Source organism: Fomitopsis serialis (assembly GCF_022376445.1).
Source record: "Fomitopsis serialis strain Sig1Antser10 chromosome Unknown B0H18scaffold_29, whole genome shotgun sequence".
NCBI lineage: Eukaryota > Fungi > Basidiomycota > Agaricomycetes > Polyporales > Fomitopsidaceae > Fomitopsis > Fomitopsis serialis.
In genome coordinates, this window is record NW_025954989.1 from 258,872 (window position 1) to 277,828 (window position 18,957).

The 18,957-nt window shown below is 56.6% G+C and overlaps 9 protein-coding genes across 9 annotated transcripts; 5 read left to right on the top strand and 4 right to left on the bottom strand.

Annotated features, from left to right (window-relative positions):
• The first annotated feature begins 1 nt into the window (after position 1).
• B0H18DRAFT_1004684 (uncharacterized protein) lies at positions 2-359 on the top strand. The gene has a single exon (XM_048028503.1). The coding sequence runs from the start codon at positions 100-102 to the stop codon at positions 322-324; it is 225 nt and encodes a 74-aa protein (XP_047893983.1). The 5' UTR covers positions 2-99; the 3' UTR covers positions 325-359.
• Positions 360-3,150, bottom strand: B0H18DRAFT_1004687 (methylenetetrahydrofolate reduct; the record flags this gene model as incomplete). The annotated part of the gene is made up of 9 exons (XM_048028504.1): positions 360-960; positions 1,021-1,239; positions 1,296-1,562; positions 1,625-1,801; positions 1,864-2,502; positions 2,560-2,692; positions 2,747-2,817; positions 2,870-2,945; positions 3,146-3,150. The coding sequence occupies 9 exons, from the start codon at positions 3,148-3,150 to the stop codon at positions 754-756; spliced, it is 1,794 nt and encodes a 597-aa protein (XP_047893984.1). The 3' UTR covers positions 360-753.
• A 1,527-nt stretch (positions 3,151-4,677) lies between these two features.
• B0H18DRAFT_1004696 (uncharacterized protein) lies at positions 4,678-6,336 on the top strand. The gene is made up of 9 exons (XM_048028505.1): positions 4,678-4,730; positions 4,803-4,900; positions 4,963-5,048; positions 5,113-5,117; positions 5,189-5,326; positions 5,405-5,420; positions 5,472-5,520; positions 5,579-5,616; positions 5,676-6,336. Exons 1-9 carry the CDS (start codon positions 4,688-4,690, stop codon positions 6,034-6,036), a joined length of 834 nt encoding a protein of 277 aa, XP_047893985.1. The 5' UTR covers positions 4,678-4,687; the 3' UTR covers positions 6,037-6,336.
• A 356-nt stretch (positions 6,337-6,692) lies between these two features.
• Positions 6,693-7,423, top strand: B0H18DRAFT_304874 (uncharacterized protein). The gene is made up of 3 exons (XM_048037471.1): positions 6,693-6,754; positions 6,812-7,168; positions 7,241-7,423. Exons 2-3 carry the CDS (start codon positions 6,876-6,878, stop codon positions 7,320-7,322), a joined length of 375 nt encoding a protein of 124 aa, XP_047893986.1. The 5' UTR covers positions 6,693-6,754; positions 6,812-6,875; the 3' UTR covers positions 7,323-7,423.
• A 148-nt stretch (positions 7,424-7,571) lies between these two features.
• Positions 7,572-9,336, top strand: B0H18DRAFT_1118705 (uncharacterized protein; the record flags this gene model as incomplete). The annotated part of the gene is made up of 2 exons (XM_048033830.1): positions 7,572-8,912; positions 8,974-9,336. The coding sequence occupies 2 exons, from the start codon at positions 7,572-7,574 to the stop codon at positions 9,334-9,336; spliced, it is 1,704 nt and encodes a 567-aa protein (XP_047893987.1).
• Positions 9,337-9,666: 330 nt separating this feature from the next.
• Positions 9,667-13,233, bottom strand: B0H18DRAFT_1004707 (uncharacterized protein; the record flags this gene model as incomplete). Its single annotated transcript, XM_048028506.1, has 6 exons — positions 9,667-10,215; positions 10,304-10,555; positions 10,692-12,120; positions 12,171-12,308; positions 12,642-12,922; positions 13,132-13,233. Coding segments are annotated over 5 exons (2,463 nt in total), but the record flags the coding sequence as incomplete, so codon positions are not given.
• Positions 13,234-13,384: 151 nt separating this feature from the next.
• On the bottom strand, positions 13,385-15,521 carry B0H18DRAFT_1004711 (transmembrane amino acid transporter protein-domain-containing protein). The gene is made up of 12 exons (XM_048028507.1): positions 15,197-15,521; positions 15,126-15,145; positions 14,855-15,066; positions 14,641-14,801; positions 14,519-14,541; positions 14,397-14,495; positions 14,209-14,343; positions 14,000-14,152; positions 13,856-13,976; positions 13,723-13,793; positions 13,583-13,671; positions 13,385-13,524 (listed from the first exon to the last, which is right to left on the bottom strand). Exons 1-12 carry the CDS (start codon positions 15,381-15,383, stop codon positions 13,470-13,472), a joined length of 1,326 nt encoding a protein of 441 aa, XP_047893989.1. The 5' UTR covers positions 15,384-15,521; the 3' UTR covers positions 13,385-13,469.
• An 83-nt stretch (positions 15,522-15,604) lies between these two features.
• Positions 15,605-16,378, top strand: B0H18DRAFT_305010 (HRDC-like protein). The gene is made up of 5 exons (XM_048037472.1): positions 15,605-15,709; positions 15,760-15,841; positions 15,890-15,967; positions 16,020-16,118; positions 16,178-16,378. Exons 1-5 carry the CDS (start codon positions 15,640-15,642, stop codon positions 16,251-16,253), a joined length of 405 nt encoding a protein of 134 aa, XP_047893990.1. The 5' UTR covers positions 15,605-15,639; the 3' UTR covers positions 16,254-16,378.
• B0H18DRAFT_1004717 (pseudouridine synthase) lies at positions 16,009-18,748 on the bottom strand. Its single transcript, XM_048028508.1, has 13 exons — positions 18,218-18,748; positions 18,060-18,159; positions 17,854-18,006; positions 17,775-17,806; positions 17,652-17,719; positions 17,491-17,587; positions 17,406-17,436; positions 17,273-17,350; positions 17,091-17,156; positions 17,024-17,041; positions 16,810-16,982; positions 16,742-16,758; positions 16,009-16,715 (listed from the first exon to the last, which is right to left on the bottom strand). The coding sequence occupies exons 1-13, from the start codon at positions 18,712-18,714 to the stop codon at positions 16,504-16,506; spliced, it is 1,542 nt and encodes a 513-aa protein (XP_047893991.1). The 5' UTR covers positions 18,715-18,748; the 3' UTR covers positions 16,009-16,503.
• Between the last annotated feature and the right edge of the window lie 209 nt (positions 18,749-18,957).

Genomic DNA, 18,957 nt, shown 5'->3' on the forward strand with positions numbered 1-18,957 from the left:
TTGTGCAGACTTGATACAACCCCCTCACCGTATATATATGCGGTCAGTCCTTGCCATCACTCACTGACAGCTGACGGCAGTGCGCGGCACAGTCCAGGCATGCCGGTCTTGAAATGGGTCGTGCGCGGCCGGGCGAGATTCTGGCTAAGTTCTGGCGGCATCGTCATGTGGGCGGCGGACGCAAGGGATCCTGGCACAACACACGATGCTGCTCCGCTCAGGGCCCTCTGCCAGGTCGTCGAGCCCACCGTGATGATGGAAAGAGGACGAACCGCATCGGCCAGCCACAGGCGCGGAAATCGGGGCGCGAGATCTCATCTTTAGCGAGCTTCGCGCTGCTTCGACGTCTTGTCGACACAATACTCCATCCAGTGTGCCGTTGAAAAGACAGGCCGCGCATCTCCCATTAAAGTTAATGTTCAACAGTCTGTCGACACGGTTCAGTTCGTCTATGATACATAAGTAATGCAGTTGGATGCAATGTCCCTCGGGCCCGGGGACAACAACGTCAGAAAATGCAGTTGATGCAAGGAAAGCAATGCGATGGGTACATGCGGGGGTCGTCGTGGAGTAGATGCCGGGATATAGATGCAATGCAGCGTCAGTCTTCAGAAGGAGCGGGGGTTGAACCCGGTGGATGGTGCTGGAAACAATAGGCAGTCCAACCTAGGTGTGGTCGTCGTCGTCACGTCGTCGGCGGGGGTCGGGGCGGGAGAGGCAGAGGGTAATGACAGGTGGAGAGGTGGGCGGGGATCAGTGTCCGTTGAGGACAGGCGCCGCCGCCGCAGACTCGGCGCCCGCCTTGAAGAACGGCTCGAAGATCGCCTCGGGCCGCTTGTAGTCGTTGTGCACGACGTTCACGAGGTAGTACGTGTCCATGACGCTGTCGATCAGCGCCCGCGTCGGCGAGCCGGCCTCGTAGTACTTCGCCCACTGCCGGCCGAGCTCGTAGGCCTCGTCCTGGCGCGACGAGCAAGCAGGTCAGCGCCCTAGGAAAGAGGCAGATGACGAAGCGCGTACCTTCCACGCCATGAAGCTGATCGCCTCGACGATCGTCGGCTGGACGATCTCCTTGTTCGGGAAGACGCCCCACGTCACGGCGTTCGGGCCATCCGAGTGCGTGTTCGTCCGCAGGTCCCCGCGCTTGTTGATCACGTAGTACGTGATGTTCACGTCGCGCTCGATGTACGGCAGGAGCGCGTCCAGCAGCTCAGGCGACACGAAGAACTCCAGGTACGCCTGCAGCAAGCCGCATCAGCACCCTCGCCGTGAACTCGATCCAGGGAAAGCGTCACCTTCTGGTAGACATACCCGTTCGACGGCCCCCACCCGTGTATGCGGTCGTCGCTCCGCGCGCCATCCACCGCGGGCTGCGAGTTGATCGTGAGGAAGCCCATCTCGTTCAACTTCGCGAGCTGCAGCGCGATGACGCTCGTCTCGGACGACGGCGCCTGGTCCGACCACGGCAGCGCTGCGAGTTGTCCCGCACAGAACTTGGCAAAAAGGTTGCCCAGGTCCGAGACGGTCGCCGGGTGGTCCCACAGCTGAAGCGCCTCCTCTTTCTGCGGGTGGACGAATGCTGCATCAGCTGGATTCGTGATGTCAAGTCGTCGTTTCGGCGCACCGTCTGCTTTATCCAGATACCATAGCCGTCCAGCTCGCCGTAAGCTGGACTGCGGGAGTCTCCGAACCGGCCGTTCGGGTACTCGTCCCAGTTCTCGGTGCGGGACAAGTAGGACTTTGTGCGGTTCGCCCAGAAGATGGGTCGGATGGTCTCCGTGCGTCTGTTCGGAGTGAGCGACTAAAGAGTGAACGATATATCAGTCACACGACATGCAAAGATGCTTGCACACTAGGCCTCACCTGTCTCCAAGGCAGCGGCTTGACGGTCTGGACACGCGGAACGAGGCTGAGCTCCTCGAGCAGCATGCGCGTGCCCCTCTCCAAGTTCATCGTGTAGAAGTGCAAGCCCCTGATGCCAAGTGGCTCAGCGAGAATCCGCCTGCACATCTCCGCGACGAGCTTCGTGCCGATCTCCCGCACCTTCTCGTCGTTGTTCTTGTACGGCTCCAGCGCGTCCAGCAGGGCCCTCGGGATCTCCGTCCGCGACAGGCTCGTGCTCTTGATGAACCCGTTCCACGTCTGTATCGGCGCGATGCCGGGGACGATCGGGATCGTGATCCCCGCCGCGCGCACGGCGCGGACCCACGCGATGAAGAGGTCGACGTCGTAGAACATCTGCGTGAAGATGAGCTGCGCGCCCGCGTCCGCCTTCTCCTTGAGATACTGCAGCTCGAGCGCGAGCTCCGCGGGCGGGAGCTGGACGTGCTGCGGGAAGCCCGCGACGGCGACGTCGAAGTAGTCGCCGTAGTGCGTGCGGATGTGCCGGATGAGGTCGATCCCGTGCACGAAGCCGCCCTCGACCGCCTCCCACTCGTCCTTGCCCATCGGCGGGTCGCCCCGCAGCGCGAGGATGTTGCGGCAGCCGTGTGCCTTCGCGTCCTGCGTGGTCGGTTAGTGAGTGGCGGAGGGCGGGGGCGGGCGGAGGCGGCGACGCACCTTGAGCGCGATGTCCACCTTCTCCTTGGGCATGTTCGTGCAGGTCAGGTGCATGCACGTCTCGACGCCGATGAGCTTCTGGCATGTCTTGACGAGCTCGGAGGTGAGGTCGGACGTCCGGCCGCCAGCGTTCCTGCGGCGCTCTGTCGTTCACACACCCCTCTGACGTGTTCTGGGGACGACGCACCATGTAATGTCTATGAACTCCGGACCGAGCGCTCGCATGCGCTCTATACGGTCGAGCAAATTTTGGAGACCCTGCGCAGGGATACGGTCATACGACACCCCAGAGCAGCAGCCAGCAACGCACCTGCGCCGTCCGCGGGGGAAAGTACTCAAAGGACCACCACACGCGATCCTCCTTCTCCGCCTGGGCGATCTTCTGGCTGATTTTCATGATTACAGGGACGGCCGGTCGTGATTAGGACTGCTGTATTATACGGTTCTAGAGGGCGCGGGCGCAGGCAGCATGCGAGGGCCTCGGGGGGTGGGAGGCGGACGAGAGAGAGGACAAAGGCGAGGGCGGGGTCGTGGTCTTGCCGGGAGGGTGGTTCGCACGAGTCGGCCGGTACGCGGACACGCTCACGCCATGGGCTCATGCCACTTCTCTATTTTTCTCAGAGGCAACCTGTTCCGCTGGCCCTATCGTCCGACGACGCTGCGGTCGTCCCACAGCACCGAGGGCCGGGCTCTCGGACATGCTATGATTGCAGCCACCGACTGCGTTAATTGACGCTCCTTCGTCGCTGGATAAAACTTCTTCCTCATCTCCGTCCCCGGTCATCTGCGTACGGTCAAATTCGCCGTCAAATTGCTCTAGTGTTTATGCAAGTGCTGTGCGTCACAACGGGACCTGATTCTGACATGCTGGAGTGAAAGTTTCGACACAAATGGGTTAGACTCGCAGCGACATCCGTCGATCCCGGTGAGCGTCATCGCCCAGACACTTCGGCATCCTAAGTGCGTATCTAAAGCCCAGGATTCATATGCATGCATACAGTATGGCGCACTGGTCCGACTCGGACGTACCATGCACTGTCCAGCTCGCTTCTGCCGTTTGACCCTCCCAGAGCGATTTTGTGACTGCAGTTCGATGCAAATCCTCAAGCGAACCTTTTCTGCTCATGGGACCTTACTTCTGGTAATTCTGGTATGCAACGTGGAACTGCGGTACGATCCTGCATGTGTCTGGTTTATTCGGTGACATTCACGTCAGTGATGGTTACAGACTGAGACATGCACGGGCGGTCAGATGGTGTTGCACTTGCGGTGACCGGCCGCCATAAAATCGTGCATTCTGGATAGATACGAAGCACCGCTTGCCACTTTGTACCACAGTGGGCCACAGAAGGTGGTTCGCGGGTGGTACCACGCCACGACCCCGGCGTCATCGCGTATCGCGTCCATCCCGAAGCATATTTATGTCAGGGAAGTCACACAAGACAACTTGACTGCAACCAGTTCACATAAAGTATCGCAATTGTGATATGGGCGGCGTGATATTGCCCGGAGGACAGCCCATTGACCTTGATCGACCACTGCGGAGCCTTGCGTTGGAAACATTCGGAGGAAGGGCTCAATGGCTTCCGGATATATAAGGATGTAAGTTTTTGACATGTTACGCCAGTCTACAGGTACAGTATGTCGGCAGAGGAGATGGCGGATGTGATCACGCTTTTCAAAGTATTGTGGGTCGCACTACTTTCGGTGTTCTCTCAGACTACTGATGAGACAGCGGTCTACAGATTGCCAATCGAATACTGTCAAACGGCAGCGTGCGGTGAGTTCAGTCCTACTTTGAAGGTGCATACGACAATCTCATCTTATTCACAGCGATCTACACCTATGATCGTTGTCTCACCTTCGGGTCGGAGGTGAATCTCATATGGTGCCGCCGACGCATTACAGTAGCGACTGGCCTGTATCTGCTATTGCACCTATCGGCGACAGTGTATATGTACACCGGTGCGGTGGAGATCGCGTTTTCAAGCTGCAGAGTAAGGCAAAGTTCTTCTGCGCGGTAGTTGGAATACTGACATTACTTCAAAAAGAGGTACATTGAAGTTAGACTGAGTCTGGACTAAGCTTATCCGGAAGGCTGTCACGCAGCAACAGGATATTATATGTGATGCAAGCTTGCGCCGCTGTGTTATTTATTGTCGCTACCGGTGGTGAGTGAAGACTTGGCGAGAGTCTTGTTCAAGTCGTTGTCTACTCAAAGCGATCTCCCTTGTGTCGAATAGCATTCATGGCATTGCGTGCCTACGCCATCAGCAACCGTTCCTTGCCTCTTGCATTCATCATTTCTCTGTCCTCCTTGGTAATCGCTGCGTTGGACATGGTACGTTCTCTCGTTATTGCCTGCTTACTAGTACGCACACGCGAAGCTAACATGTCCATCAGTATCAGCTCTGTACAATAAGCGCAACGGTTGTACCTCCCCCCGCTGGCTGCGTGATATCTGGGGACCTAAAAGCACAGATTCAACGGTGCGTCTTACATGCTGTCATTGTGTCCTGACCAGTAGCTCTCATCCCACGACGCACGTTCTAGGCCATGTACGGGAGGGTTTCGCTTGACTTGCGATTGAGACGAACTGACAACCACGACTTCTTGCCCGTGTTGCTAGTGTTCGCTACCGGGCAAGCATCCACTGTAATCCCCGAGGCATTACTGTTGGTGGCGACCTGGCGCCATGCCTACATAGCGAAGACCGCCAATGACGCGCAAATCAATACTCCTTATACAACGCGCATCCTCAGAGACGGTTAGTAAGAAGTGATTCAGTTATTATCAGGTTGCTCTTATCTAACTTATTGATTTTCGTGCCACGGCCCACTACCAGGCATTGTTTATTTTGTGTGAGTCTGCGCAGAACCCACGCCGGACACCTTGAAACTGACTTGGCTCAGCACAATATTCATCCTTCGACTAGTCAATATCTCGCTGGACGCGACTCCTGTTGGTATCGCCAGCGAAGCGCATCAAACTGTATGTACTGACTTTCTACCCGAAATAGACCCTCCTCGGCCAGCCTTCCAGCCCCATCACCTACGCGTGAGTTGCCTATCATGTCATCCACGACACGACCTACTTTGAATGCATACATCGCGCAGACTTCAGGCGATCCTTCTTTCGCGCTTCTACCTCAATCTGCATGAAGCGAACTCATCTCAAGCCACGTTACCTTCCAGAGCATCGCAGCTATCCGACCTCCGTTTCGCGTGGGTGGTTGGAAGTCTGGCGGGCTCGGTTGCCTACGATCAAGGGAGCCCCGCAGCCGAAGGCATGGACGTGCAGAGCTGCAGCGACTGCGACACAGATGAAGAGCTTGTGGGAGTCCAAGAAGAAGACGTGGAACTGCTGTCGATCACTGCTGCCATCGAGGAGAGCAACGCGGGATCCAAGAGTAACGCCCCACCCAGTCCCGGAATTCATTCCATAGAAGACGTTCCGAGAGCTGCTTCTCATGCATGACAACTCGAGATGTCGTTCCGATCTTACCCATACCTACGCTTTTACACCGGCCACTTCCACTGAGAATGGCGGCAGATCCGCAAAAGTTGTATAGAATACTTCGCTCCTGCGTAATTTCTCTCTCCCTATCCGGTTAATTCCCTGCGTTCGACGTCAAATTGTTCTAGTGACGGTCTCCTGGGCGCCCTCGGGGTTATCTACTAATTGGACATATACCTGCGCGTACTGATGGCGCGCGACGCGTCGTAGCACGTGCGGCGGTGAATGGGTCACGGCAGGGCAGAGATTGCGCGATCCGCCACAAACCCGCCGCCAACCCGAGCGCAGGCCCAGGGACCAGCGCGACCCCAGTGCGACTGCCATCATCCACTCACAGCTACTGGAGGTCTCCAACGCTGTTCCTGTGTGTCTGCCAGATTTCTCGCCTTTATCAGGTCCGCTTAAAGCCTCAAAATCAGAAAGAACTGAATGGAGCATCGGGGGAAGCATGTATTCCGAATTCGCCAACTTGGCCCGCGGCGCCCCTTAAAGCGCGACGACTTGGTTTTTTTTCTGAGTTCCCACTCACCCGCAACGACTGTCTACGACATTTAACGTGTTTGCGCTCTTGTCTCTGATCTTTACTTGCCCTGTGACATCACTCCACATCTCTCTGGGTCCGAGGTTGACGCAGCCGACAAAACGGGGTCAAAACAAAATCACTCGGGACGCGGAAGAGGTGCGTTTTGCATCACCAGTGCTGTGTCGTCTACTCTCCTGATGGGTATGCGGTTAGGACACCGTATCGCATCTGTCACCGATACATCCCAACACCTACCCGCAAATAGCACACACCACCCATGCCAGTCTACGTTGAAAATGAAGGCAGCACGACGCGTGACTTCCTAATGCTCGAACGCAACCTCCTTTCTCATGTCAAACTCGCGATGCTCCTGTCCCTGCTGTCCTCTTCTATCCTCCTCAAAGCTCGCTTGACGGGCAGCACGGGCAGCGGCGACCCTACGAGCGTCCGCATCCCCATTTCGACCATTGATTACGCTGCGGCGATATGCGCTCTGTGCGCCGGCGTGTTCCAGTACTATCAGACCTCAAAGGACTATCGGACCTCGCGCGGCTTCCTCGTGGCAACCAAGTGCGTCCTTTCTCCTGTTGTTCATCTGCCAAGGACATAGCCGCATCTCACCCGTATGCGACCGTCCATCAGGGCTCATTTCACGGCCATGGTCGTGGTGGCGGCCGTCGTATTTACAACGTGTATTGTGTTACTCGCAGAGGAGGAGTTCTGAACACGATGGTTATGCCCGATACGTCCGAGTCTCACGAGCGTCGCGCGACAAGAGGGAGGCGCCCCAGGATGATATCGCGTCTGGATGATGATGCTCTGAACGAACGTTGATCTTGTCAGTCGGCGCAGACAGCCTCCGTGCATCCATCTAATACCATCTAGCATCTACATCAGCAGCCGCGCGACACAGCCCTAATGCCCCGCCGCGGGCGTGCTGCGAGCTTTGCGCCTCGCCTCTCCATGTACTCTCATGGTCTCCGTGCCGTCGCCCAGCTACCTCCCGCCGCTGGCCTTCGAGCCATTCGCACTCAGCGAGCCCCACTCACTAACCTTGACAGCCCCTCCCACCCCGCCACCCACCACGTCTACCCACCCGCCGCCGCCCACCGCCTATTCCCACCACCCGTCGACGCGCATACGAGGCCCGCGCGTCCGGCCGCAGCTTCGCCTCGTCAACGGCAGAAACCCACAAGCACCTGCACGCGGGAGCGCCTCCGACGCGGATGTCGATGCTCCAGGAGGATCGCTCCGTCTTGCGTTTGGCCGGGAGTCGACCAGTGCCCGTACCTCACGGAACGCTATCCTAGCGAAGACCCGGCCTCCCCAGGCGTACGAGGGCCTGGAGAGATTCGCAAGCGACGCAGGTGCGCGGATGGTGCGTCGGCCTGCAGTGCGCCCTGGCACCGCACCCGATCTCGGCCCCGCGCGCAGCAGGCACGGCGAGTCCTGGTCCGCGAACGCAGGCCGCGATGTCGGCCGCGCAGCACCGGCGACGCCGCTGGGCGCTGGCAGTGCCGCTGGCGGACCGCAGGCGTCCCACCGCATTCTAATGGCGACAGATCCTCGGTTGGCAGCTGTCCAGTTCGAGATCCAGAAACCGCAGACAGCGCCGCCTGCTATGGAAGACCCTGGGCTCGATGGAGGTGCTGCCGGCATTGATCTTTCGCACGACGACCCGTTCAAGTTCAAGGTGACGGGCGACGACCTGCCGTACCCGTCGCCGTCGCACCTCACCCCGCCGGTTGCGTACGACGATCAGAATCAGATGAGTCGCCCGGATAGCCTTGCTTCGTCGCGCCCTGCCTCTGCGTTGCCCGGCGCCACTATCGACGCGCTCGAAGACCTCGCAGCTGGGCTGCGGCACATGAACCCACATAACCCTCCTCAAGAGGTCGTTGCGCGTTCTCGTCGCCCCATCGGACCACGACCGCGCTCGCCACCGAGCGCCGCCTCCTCCCACTTCCCGAGGTCTGGTCTCGGCTCGGCTTACTCTTCGACGGAGATGCTGGACATCGTTGACGAGGCGGGTCTGTCGGAGAATGGTGGTGTCAGGCCCAGCTCGCCACGGCCCATTCGTGAGGACGTTGAATGGGTTGCGGACTACGGCCTGTGGTGCAGCTCGTCGAAGGGGAAGTGGAAGGTTCCGTGGGTGGAGAATGACGCAGACGAGACCGTGAGTGCGCCAGAGCCTGCTGTGCTGCTGCTTCGCTCACTATCCCTTCCATCCTTCCCCTTCCTCAATCAGCATGCATCTCATGCCGCCCAGGCTACCGAAGCAGACTCCGAGCCGTACTTCACGTACGATCCTCAGGTTAGCAAACACCGCGCCTGGCGCGTAGCGACCATGCGCTGACCCCCCGTCCCGTCCTCAGAACGCTCCCGAGTTCCTAGTGGGTAAGTCCAGCTCGCTCACAGTGACCGCCGCGCCCGGCTTCCACAGCCGGCGCCTGCCCCGTCTCCGCACCGCGCGCAGGCAGCATGGCCGCAATAACCGTCCACCAGGCCTCGTCCTCGCGTCCGGCTCTCAACCGGATCCGCCAACCCCTGACGATTCCAACCCTCCCCCACCGTCGCACCGTGCCCCTCCACACAGCGCCCCGGCCACCCATTCACATTTCAACACGAAGCCGCACAAGCAGCCTGATCTCCGCGGCCTCGAACTGCTCATCGGACCCCTCGAACCGCGAAGCAAGCCGCCGCCGAAGCCGAAGACCCTGTATCATCGCCGCCGGTGATGAGTGGTAGGAGGGCGCGGGGCCAGGGGAGGGCCCAAGCAAGCTGGCACCCGTGCGTAGAGATCCGAGAGTCGACTTGGTGGCAAGGTCCTGGTCGCCCGCGACGTCCATCACACACAGAAACTCGTTCACGCGTCCGGCGAGGCCAAGACGGAACATGTTCGCGTCGTTGAAGCGTTGGTTCAGGCGGCTGACTCGCTGATCATAGCTAGACCTTCTTTTGCATCCACATGATGATAGATTGTACATCAGTAGCGTCGCATGTTGTCGCATGTTGCTAACTTATTACTATATGATGCTGCCTCGAGTGCACACACACACATTACATGTTGAATGCTCATTACGTGGCTATATTCTCTAAGTTACTCTCTCTCAAGATATGCGAATACAACAGCGAGTGATGCGCGCGGCGATATAACGTACTCGCAATACACCAGTCGACCAGACAATTACAATGCGACAGCCAAGTCAGAGCGTCCCGATAGCTATACGACACGTCGAGAGCGATGTATACACCTACGATTCACCTGGTTTTCGGGCCGTCAGCTGCGACCCCGACGGGGAGCCGACACGCCGTTCGGGCAGCACTGGGTGCGCCGTCGACCTCACCCTGACGTTCTTCGACGAGATGCCGCCAACCTTCTCCGCCAGAGCCGTCACAGAACCAGCATCGCCCTGTGTTGAACCGTTTTGCTTAAGGACTCCGCTGTCTCTCCTGAGCCCATCCGCGTGGTGCAGCCGCGCGAGGCGTGCCCTTCGGGTTGAAAAGCTCCGCGCTCCCCTTGGGCGGGGCCGGTCGAAGCCAGACTCGTGGTCCTCCATGCGCGGAGCGGTGCCAGAGGGCTGCTGCGCGTTGGGATAATGCACGAGCGCGGTACCCTGCGGCGCGGTGTTCCCTGTGCGCCCGCCATTATGATTGATCGCGTGGAGGACGCGTTCGTCCACGCCCCAGCGACGGTGGGCGCACGGCGTTCGGCTGCCGATGAAAGCGGCGGGAAGTCGTTGGCCTGCAGGCGGGTTGTGGCTGATGCTGGTTCTGCCCCCCGAGCCGCGCGGGAGACATGTTTCGTGAGTTTGCGTTGCTGTGGTCGTGGTGATGCCGTGTGGCGTGCAGGACTGGTTCCGCCTTCAGGCCCACTGCCCAATCTGGTCTTGGAGGTAGGGGATGCTTTGAGGACGTTGAGGTGTACGTTGTTCGCGAAGACGTTGTGGAGGAAGACTGTGAGATAGGGTACACACGACGGGGAGAAAGCAAGCGCGAGAATACATGGAATGAAATATATCCGTTAACATGATTCAAGACTCGAGCGCGGGATCGAGAGAAAGACGTTGCAAGTGGGAAGAAGGCTACTCACTGTAGTCGAAGAAGCCTCGTCGCCGGGCGTTCGAACTCCAGCACTGCCGCCCGCGCTTGATGTCGTTGAGATTCTCCTGGTGGAAGAGCTTAACCTTGGTCCAACCGTCTCGGTCCCTCCCATGCTACTGCCGATGCTGTTTAAGTTGTACGTGTATCCGTTGTTCCCAGCACCAGGTCCGTAGCTCCATGATGCCCGCGCTCGAGGAGCGCCGCGTTTGCTCTGGCCATTATGGCTGCTCCGCGAAGACGCGCGGCTATGATTGCTGCTGCCCGCTCCACTTCCGCCGCCATTCATGTATCCCCCAGACCCGTTGGCGGCCATGTCGGGTACATAAAGCTGCGGCGGAGGCGGTGCGTACTGGCCTTGCGGTTGGTAAGCCATCGGAGGAGGATACGTCGCGTAAGGATTGTACTGGTGTGAAGGGAAGTAGCTCGCATATGGCGGCTGTGTGGCGCTCTGCTGATGCTGAGGTGACGATGGATGCGCAGGAAGAGGGGGAAGCGCAAGTCCACCATTTCCAGGGCTGTGATGTTGCGATGCAGGCGGTGGGGGATATGCTTGAGCCTGCGATGTCTGGGGCCATCCGTATGGGGGCAAATATCCCATGTGCGGAGGGTTTGGGGGGTACATGGATTCGTGCGCCGGAAGACTGGCCGAGTCGGTTGGAGGAGGCTGATACCCGTAGGGCATATAGTACGGGTAGCCATACGGTGGCGAAGTGGGCGTGTGTCCTGGAGTAGGCCCGTAGGGATACATGTAAGGCGGCATGTACCCTGTTGGAGGAGCACCGTACGGGACATCCACGGGGGGCGGTTCGTAAAGAGATGCATACGTGAAGGAGGGTGACGTGGCTCTAGAGTTGCGCGAGCTGCCTGATCCATTGGCATTATATGATGTGTTCGATGATCTGAGAGATCGAGATGACGAGCCTCCGGATCCTCCACGTCGACCATCACGCTTGTCACGAGTGACAGGCCCTGACCACTCGCTCTCCGTCGCGGCAGAACTAGCGGAATCGTCCAAATCGCCAATACTACTGCCGCGCCCACCGCCGCTGGTGGAAGCGGAGCCGGATACAAGACTGAAAGTCGACGAGTTTGCGCTCATGTCTTTTTCCTTCTCTTTCTCCTTCTCCTCGAAGTCCATGAATATCCGTGACCGAGCCTCGTTGTACGCCGCCTCACGTTCTTCGAGTGTGAGGTGCCTCTTCGCGCTACCGCCTGTAGCAGCGCTCCGCCCACTTCGGCCGCTGACAATGCTGCCAGCTTCGTCCACATCTGAAGAGTCGGCTTCCTCGCCAGTGACAGACCCTGCCTGCGAGTTCTGTCGACTCTTCGGACCTTCATTGGTGCTTCGTCTCATGATTTTGATGGTCGGCTGCGCCGACTCCTCCAAAGGGACAAGTTCGCAAATCCTGCGAACGGGACTGACAGGGGATGTGAGCCATGTTTCAGCGCAGAAACACTAAACACTCACATTCGACTCTCTGAGCGATAGAAGACTGTGATGCCTTTTGTTGCGGCATCACTCTCGGGCTGGAGCTTGTAATAAGCAGAGCATCTGTGGACCAGCATCCGCTGGTAGGTAGTTGACGGGCTAAGCGTTATTCGAGTCCTAGTTGGCAGAGCGCGATGGTCAGCTATTTGTTCATGGACGATGAAATCGATGGATGAAGAGCATCCACGCAACAGATGAACGGCGCCCACGGGTATAGAATGCGTCGCAAATACCAGCGGCTCCATCATCCCACCCAGTATTCGCAGCTACCCAACGTCTGCCTTGGTTTCCACAACACCCCCGTTCAACAGCAGCATAGTGTCAAAGTACTGCGCCGCATGGGCAGGTCCCAAGAAACCCAGCTGATGAGGCTCCCATACCACAGCAACCGTGAATAACAAATCGCGCCCAAAAGCGACGTCGTAGAAGGAGCACGGATATGGAACTTACCCGCGTTCAGAGATGAGACTCTCCATCTGCTCACCGAGTTTGAGCACGTAAAGTCGATCTTTGCTTCTAAGAGCCTCGATGATCTGCGGGTCGGGTTCCCCAGAAGACTCGGTGTTACTCCCGGACGACGAAAGATCTGCGGAATTTGGGGAGCTGGACAACAGCAGCGTGTCGGGGGATGGGTTACGTGGCGAGGCTGCTAGAATTGCATCCAGCGAGGGAGACGGAATCAATCCATTCGAGGCCATCGTGTGCCTGCTATGAATCTCGGGCGCGCTTGCCTAGATGTTGTGGCCACGTTTGAACTCATTGTTGCGGTCGCCATTGATGTAAGACAAGGAGAGGAGGTTGATGACGATATTCGTGGTGCTCGCGACAATGCGATGAATTGGAGGATCTTCACGGACGGCGGTGGAGTTGCGCAGCCCAGGCTGCAGGAACGACCTCAGTCTGTCGAGCGTATTTGGGATCAACCCACGACAATACACACCCTACAATGCTCTAGTAATCTTGTATGAGCGCTACTGTGCCGATTTGAACGAGGGAAAGAGGATTTGTGCGCGGGCAAGGGGAGGGCACATCAGGTCTGAGGGTGAGGAACACTAGACCACGGGCGCCTGTTGTTCCCTTGTCAGAGTGACGGGCGCTTGATGAGACGCACGCACAAGCGCCACGGCCGGCGACTGCGACTCTATAGAGATCTCATACGAGCCAAGAACACTATATGGTACTCAAACACCAGTGGCTGTCCCGGAATATCATCCAGATTCAAGAGACGTAGTTGAAGCATATGAGCAAATGCGATATAAGTTACGGATGAGGTCTACGCTAATGTTGTACAGACGAGGACGGGCGCACGACCTGATAGATGTTGAAGCTCAGGCTGAATAAGTGAAGCAGTGAGAACGAGAGGTATGTATAGCGGCAAAATTTTCACTTACCAGAAAACGAAGACGCACATGCCGTATACTGCAAGTGCGAGGGCGGCTTTTGACAAGGACTTGTTAGCGGTGGGGTCAGAGTGTGAGAGCTGAAACAGGAATGTCAGCGCAATACCGATGTATTGACAGGGTGTACCGACCTTCCAATAGAAGAGACCGGGCAAGATGAAGGATATCGTAGTCGATCCAGTGGATCCAACGAATGATAGCACTGCGGCAAGTTCCCGATTGACATGTCAGCGATACGTCCATATATACGACGACGCGGCATACCCATTTGCAGATCATCGACAAAGAAGGCGATGGCAAATCCACACACGACAATAGTGACAGTGAGCAGTATATGCTTGAGAGGGCTCATGTCTGGGCTGCCGCCGTGTTCGTCTTCTACCTCCTCTTCGCCGTCGGAGTCTTCACGACATGACCTATGTGGAAAACCTTGTCTAGACAATTGCGACATGGGTGCACTTGAAGTGGGTATGAGAACATGACCAGGATCGCAATTGCGAATTGGCCAATTGCGATGAAGAGCGACGTTGAAGGATACATCGCAATGATGTTCGCGCCAACCTAACGCAGGACGCCGTCACACAAGGGTCGCAAGCAACATACGGACGTATGCGTACCTTGGAGCCGAATGTGAGGTAGCCGAATATAGCGATGATCTCGTATATCAATGCAGCCGAACCTATGGACGTGCCGATAACAATGTTCATACGGGCCTGTGTATTCGATGATACCTCGTTGAAGATGGGGAATATCTGCGAAGTGTTGTGAGCTAGTGTGGATTTTGTAAAGGTTAAGTATGGCTCACATTCTGAGCGCAGGTATACGCAAACACTTGCACGGGGAACGTCGAGACAAAGTTCGGCGTAAAATGTATCAGACGGATCTCGCCAGGCGCCTGCGTGCCCTCGAGGGGGAGAAGTGGCATACAATCACGACCACCACGAGGTAAGCTATGAGATATTGCGTCAATACGACGCTCACATTCTCCTGAGAGCTCGAGGGAGCACTTACCAACGGAGAAGAGTGCTATGTAGCTGTATGTCTAAGACTGTCTATCTTGCGCATGAAAGACAACGGGAAGAGGACTCCCATGAGGATTGTAATCCAGACACGACCGGATTGTGCCCAGGCAGGGGGGTCGCCAAGTGACAAGTCGTGGTATAACGCAGCAATCACGTTGGGCATGAGAGACTTCACAATGATCAAATAGCTGCTCATAACATCAACATCAACGAGCCCATGACGACACCAAAGGCTGACTACCTGATAGACACGCCGAAGCACTTGATAGCGATTGCAGCGTCGAAGAATACGGCCGCTCTTGGAAACGTGAGCTCCGCAATCGCGAAGAATGACGCCCTCCTGTGCGGTGCCTTTGTCGCACATAGAGTGAGCAGGTAAAGACCGAAGGCTGCGACTGAGCCGGAAAATATACAGGTTATGATTCCCGGTATAATACCAGCGGAAGCCATGGCCTGGGTTAGCGTGTCAAAGTCAGACTTCGAGCCAAGCATCATAACATCAAGCAACTTACCAGCGGGAATGTTAGCATTCCTGAACAAGTGATTAACCGTGCCCATACATGTGGTGTCTCGCATTACTCACCACTCCCAATGATCGTATTCGCCAGGTTTCCCACTGAACTCGAAAGCGTAGCATGCCCGTCTCTCTTTGGACGACGCGCACTGGCGTCAGCTCCCAGAAGAGCATCGCTCTCCCCGGATTGCGAAGGCTGGAGGTCTGGTCCGCGTTCCTCCACCGCAGCGGGCGTCGCTCCGTACGTCTGCACCATCTCGAAACTGTCCTCGAGGGTGAATGAGTTTCTTGAAGAGCCCGCAGGCGAGATAAAGTGCCTTCGACGAGGCGGGGCTGCTGTGACTGGCTCAATGGCAGCGAGGGCGGCACGCAGCCTGCGTGCGACTCGGCTAAGTCATCCGGGGTTAGACGCGGCGGCCACTGTGGCAGCCCCGCGATCGGAGATCCTGTTTGAGCTTGTTGTCCAAAGGCTTGCGATCCTAACAAGCGCAAACAGCCTCCCACCAACCGCCATGACCCCGCGATTGAGACACCGGCCCCAGGTCGAGGAGGAAGATGCGTCGGTGCTGAAGCTGGGAGCAGGTCAGCTGTCTGAATCATATTATGACCTGCGTGTGCTCACATATGCACAGAATTTAACAATGCTGGTTGTCTGCTCATCTCGGAGGTGAAGTATCTTCTCGAGAATCGAGACAAGGATGCCCCGGACACTGCGTATGTGCATCTAGTTACGTGTTGGACCATCATCTCATCTACGTGAAGCGTCTATAACAAGACACTAGAGTACGTGAAGACGTTCGCAAAGTTCAACACCACGGATTCTGCCAGTGCTGTTCGAGAGTACGCTGTGCAACGCCATCGTCCTAGAGCATTTCACTAATGATACAATCAGGACCTTGCGGAGAGAGCCTGCTCTGACACAATTTGAAACAGCGCAAATAGCCAACCTATGCCCTGCGGATGTCGAAGAAGCGAAGAGTGTCATCCCAAGGTGCGAGGTTCATCGCAAGCCCTGACCTGCACGATTTTTGACGACGATACCCTTCCCAGTCTTGTCAAGATCGATGACGACCGACTTCAAGCTCTCTTGGATGAGATCCAAACCATGAGGAAGTTCCAGTCATGATCGACCACACTTGACGACTATACGAACCGACGCCACCACCAACGATCACCGCTACAAACCATCCTTGCTTTGGCTTCATTCAGTCACGCTCTTGCACGTATATCTCCAGGCCGGATGAACGTGAACGACACGGTAACGGCTGTCAAGAAGCACTGCCGAACAGGCCGCCATGTACGTAATGTGTAGATCTTTTGGCTTGATACGTATGCGGACAGACTTTATGTATTATCAGGTGGAGGTACATATGACATCAGCCCTCCATATCGTCTAATTTAGCTTTGTCTAATGCTTCATCTTCCTCTTCCGCCTCCTCGTCTACGACCGTTGTAGAGTCGTCAGTAATCGTCGGGTAACCGGTCGAGTCGAAGTGTTTCCTCTCTCTGAAGCGGCCAGCACGACGTTCTCCTTTATGGATCACTGCGGCGGCCGGGATGATGCCCTTGGAGTTAAGCCAGAGCAAGTCTTTCCAGAATAAGAGTCGATGGAACGTATCCATGCATCGAAGCTGAACGTGCTGTGAGCGAGACGCAAAGAGCGAGGCGAATTGCAAACATACACTCCAGCTTCGTCCTCATTTCTCGCATTCGAGGATAGATGTGCGTGTCCTTGAACTGGTCCATCAGCTCCCGATGAATGTCGAAGGTATCGGTGGCCGATAGTCTGTATCAGTAGGTTCAGCTTCTCGTTCCCTTTTTCAATTCTCTTGGCGTAGGTCTCGAAGATGGGGTACTCGAGCAGGAGCCCAGTGCTGGCATTTTGGGGATGAAGACCATCCGCGGGCCATAAAGCTGAGCAACATCAGGGATGTATGCTTCGGCCGAGGCGTGATAGACATACCTCGTCTAGGATATCAGGGGGTGAAGCGGTGCGACAGGCCAGCACTAATGCTGACATCATTTTACGCTGGACAGCGAGTAGTTCAGCGCTGGTCTAGGCAAAGACAATATTATTTAGCACATACAATCTGATGACCACACAATAGTCACCAGGAGTGTATGAAGACGCGAGACAAGACTCACCTGATGCAGCATGAAACTCTGCCCATGGAACATCACGCTGACCCATTCTGTGTCCCCGTAGACGACTGGGTCAGCGACCTGTGGAACACTGTCCGTCAATGATGAGACCAAGCCTTGAGCCGAGTTCACTCACGCTGATATCCTTCATGTAGCGCGCGCAACTCCTATCCCGAATTCCCGTCCACAGTAAAGTTGTGGAAGTTGTGACTGCCTAGAACTTGCGAGCCGTGGCTCGTAACGACTCCAGGACATCAGGAGGCATCCGATAGTCACGCTTTCGACGAAGGTCAACGTCGGTGTCGGCATCGGGCCGCGCTCTGTCCAAACGGGTGTATTGGGGGCTCAGTGCCGTTTTGTTGTAGAGTTTGATGAAGGCCACTGCCTGGCTTCGGAGGGATCATCATGTAGGAGGGGAAGTAATACGTGTACTTCCGGCTGTCGCAGGACCTGGTTCCGGGGCCGTCAATAGATGAGGGCGCAGCTCAGTATGAGAGCGACAAACGTTCTTGCGTTGAAGTTGTTTTGTGTACGGAGCTGAACAGGCTTAGTGCATATCATGAAGGGACTAACGACTGACGCACCACGCTCCATAACCGAATCTCCGGGGGAAGCTCCTCATTGATACGCGCGACCAGGTCAGAAACACCGGGGATAGCATTGATAAGCTTCAACGAGACAACGTTTCCCGCTGCATGTACACCAGCATCCGTCCTTGCGGCACGACCGAGCGAGACCTTGCAGATAGTGAATTCGTACATAATGGCACTATGAGGAGTCAATCCTCTACCTTGGTCGGATTGTCTGCGTTATCTTGTGAGACAGCTCCCACCCTGACGAGTGCGTCAAACAAGACGCCCTCGATAGTGCGGACCGACTGATCTGGTTGACTTCATCATCTTTGTAAATTACTTGGGGATCACAGATATCGAACAACTGGGCACGTACAATTGCATGCCACTGTAGCCGGAACCACAGAAACCAAGCAACAGCACGCACGGCCTCTTAGGCAGGCGCGGAGTCTTGGGCTCTTCACTGTCCCTGGGTTCTGCATCCTCTCTCCGTGTTCCACGTCTGCGGTCCTTGGTCCCTCGTTGCCCCTTCTTAGACTTTTGTTTGTCTGGACGCTCTGTAGCGGATTTCTGGCCCTCGATGAAACCACCAGATGCACTCTCAGGGAGAGCGTGGCTTGGAGGTGAATCCAACGCCGTCACGGTTTCGTTGACATCAAGCTTGGGACGTTTAGAGGCGGAGAGGTCTGACTCGCTTGCTTGTGGTCTTTTGACGCTTGAGCCCGGCGAAGGGGTTCTCTTGGTTGACGCCTCCATGGCGTGTGGACGAGGAAATAATGCGAGCTTTAGCACACCGTACGATCGTCTGGACTGCCACCACGAACAGAGCGGGGATATCGAAGACCTCGCAGTGATCGACCGTGACAATGACATACGCCAGCATAAGTTACGCCGTCGACGGAACGACCACGGAGACTGCCGAGAAGAAGAGTTGTACGAATACGGCAGGCAGAGGCTTTGGATCCTAACAAGCGCAAACAACCGCTCTCCTGCCAGTGAGCCTGGGTGTGGCGTGCGCAACAATCCCGTGCACGGTGCTGTAGCAATGTGGCACGGTCGTAAGTACGTAAAATGCCGCCGCTCACTACAATGTCTGACCGCGATACGGATCTTGCC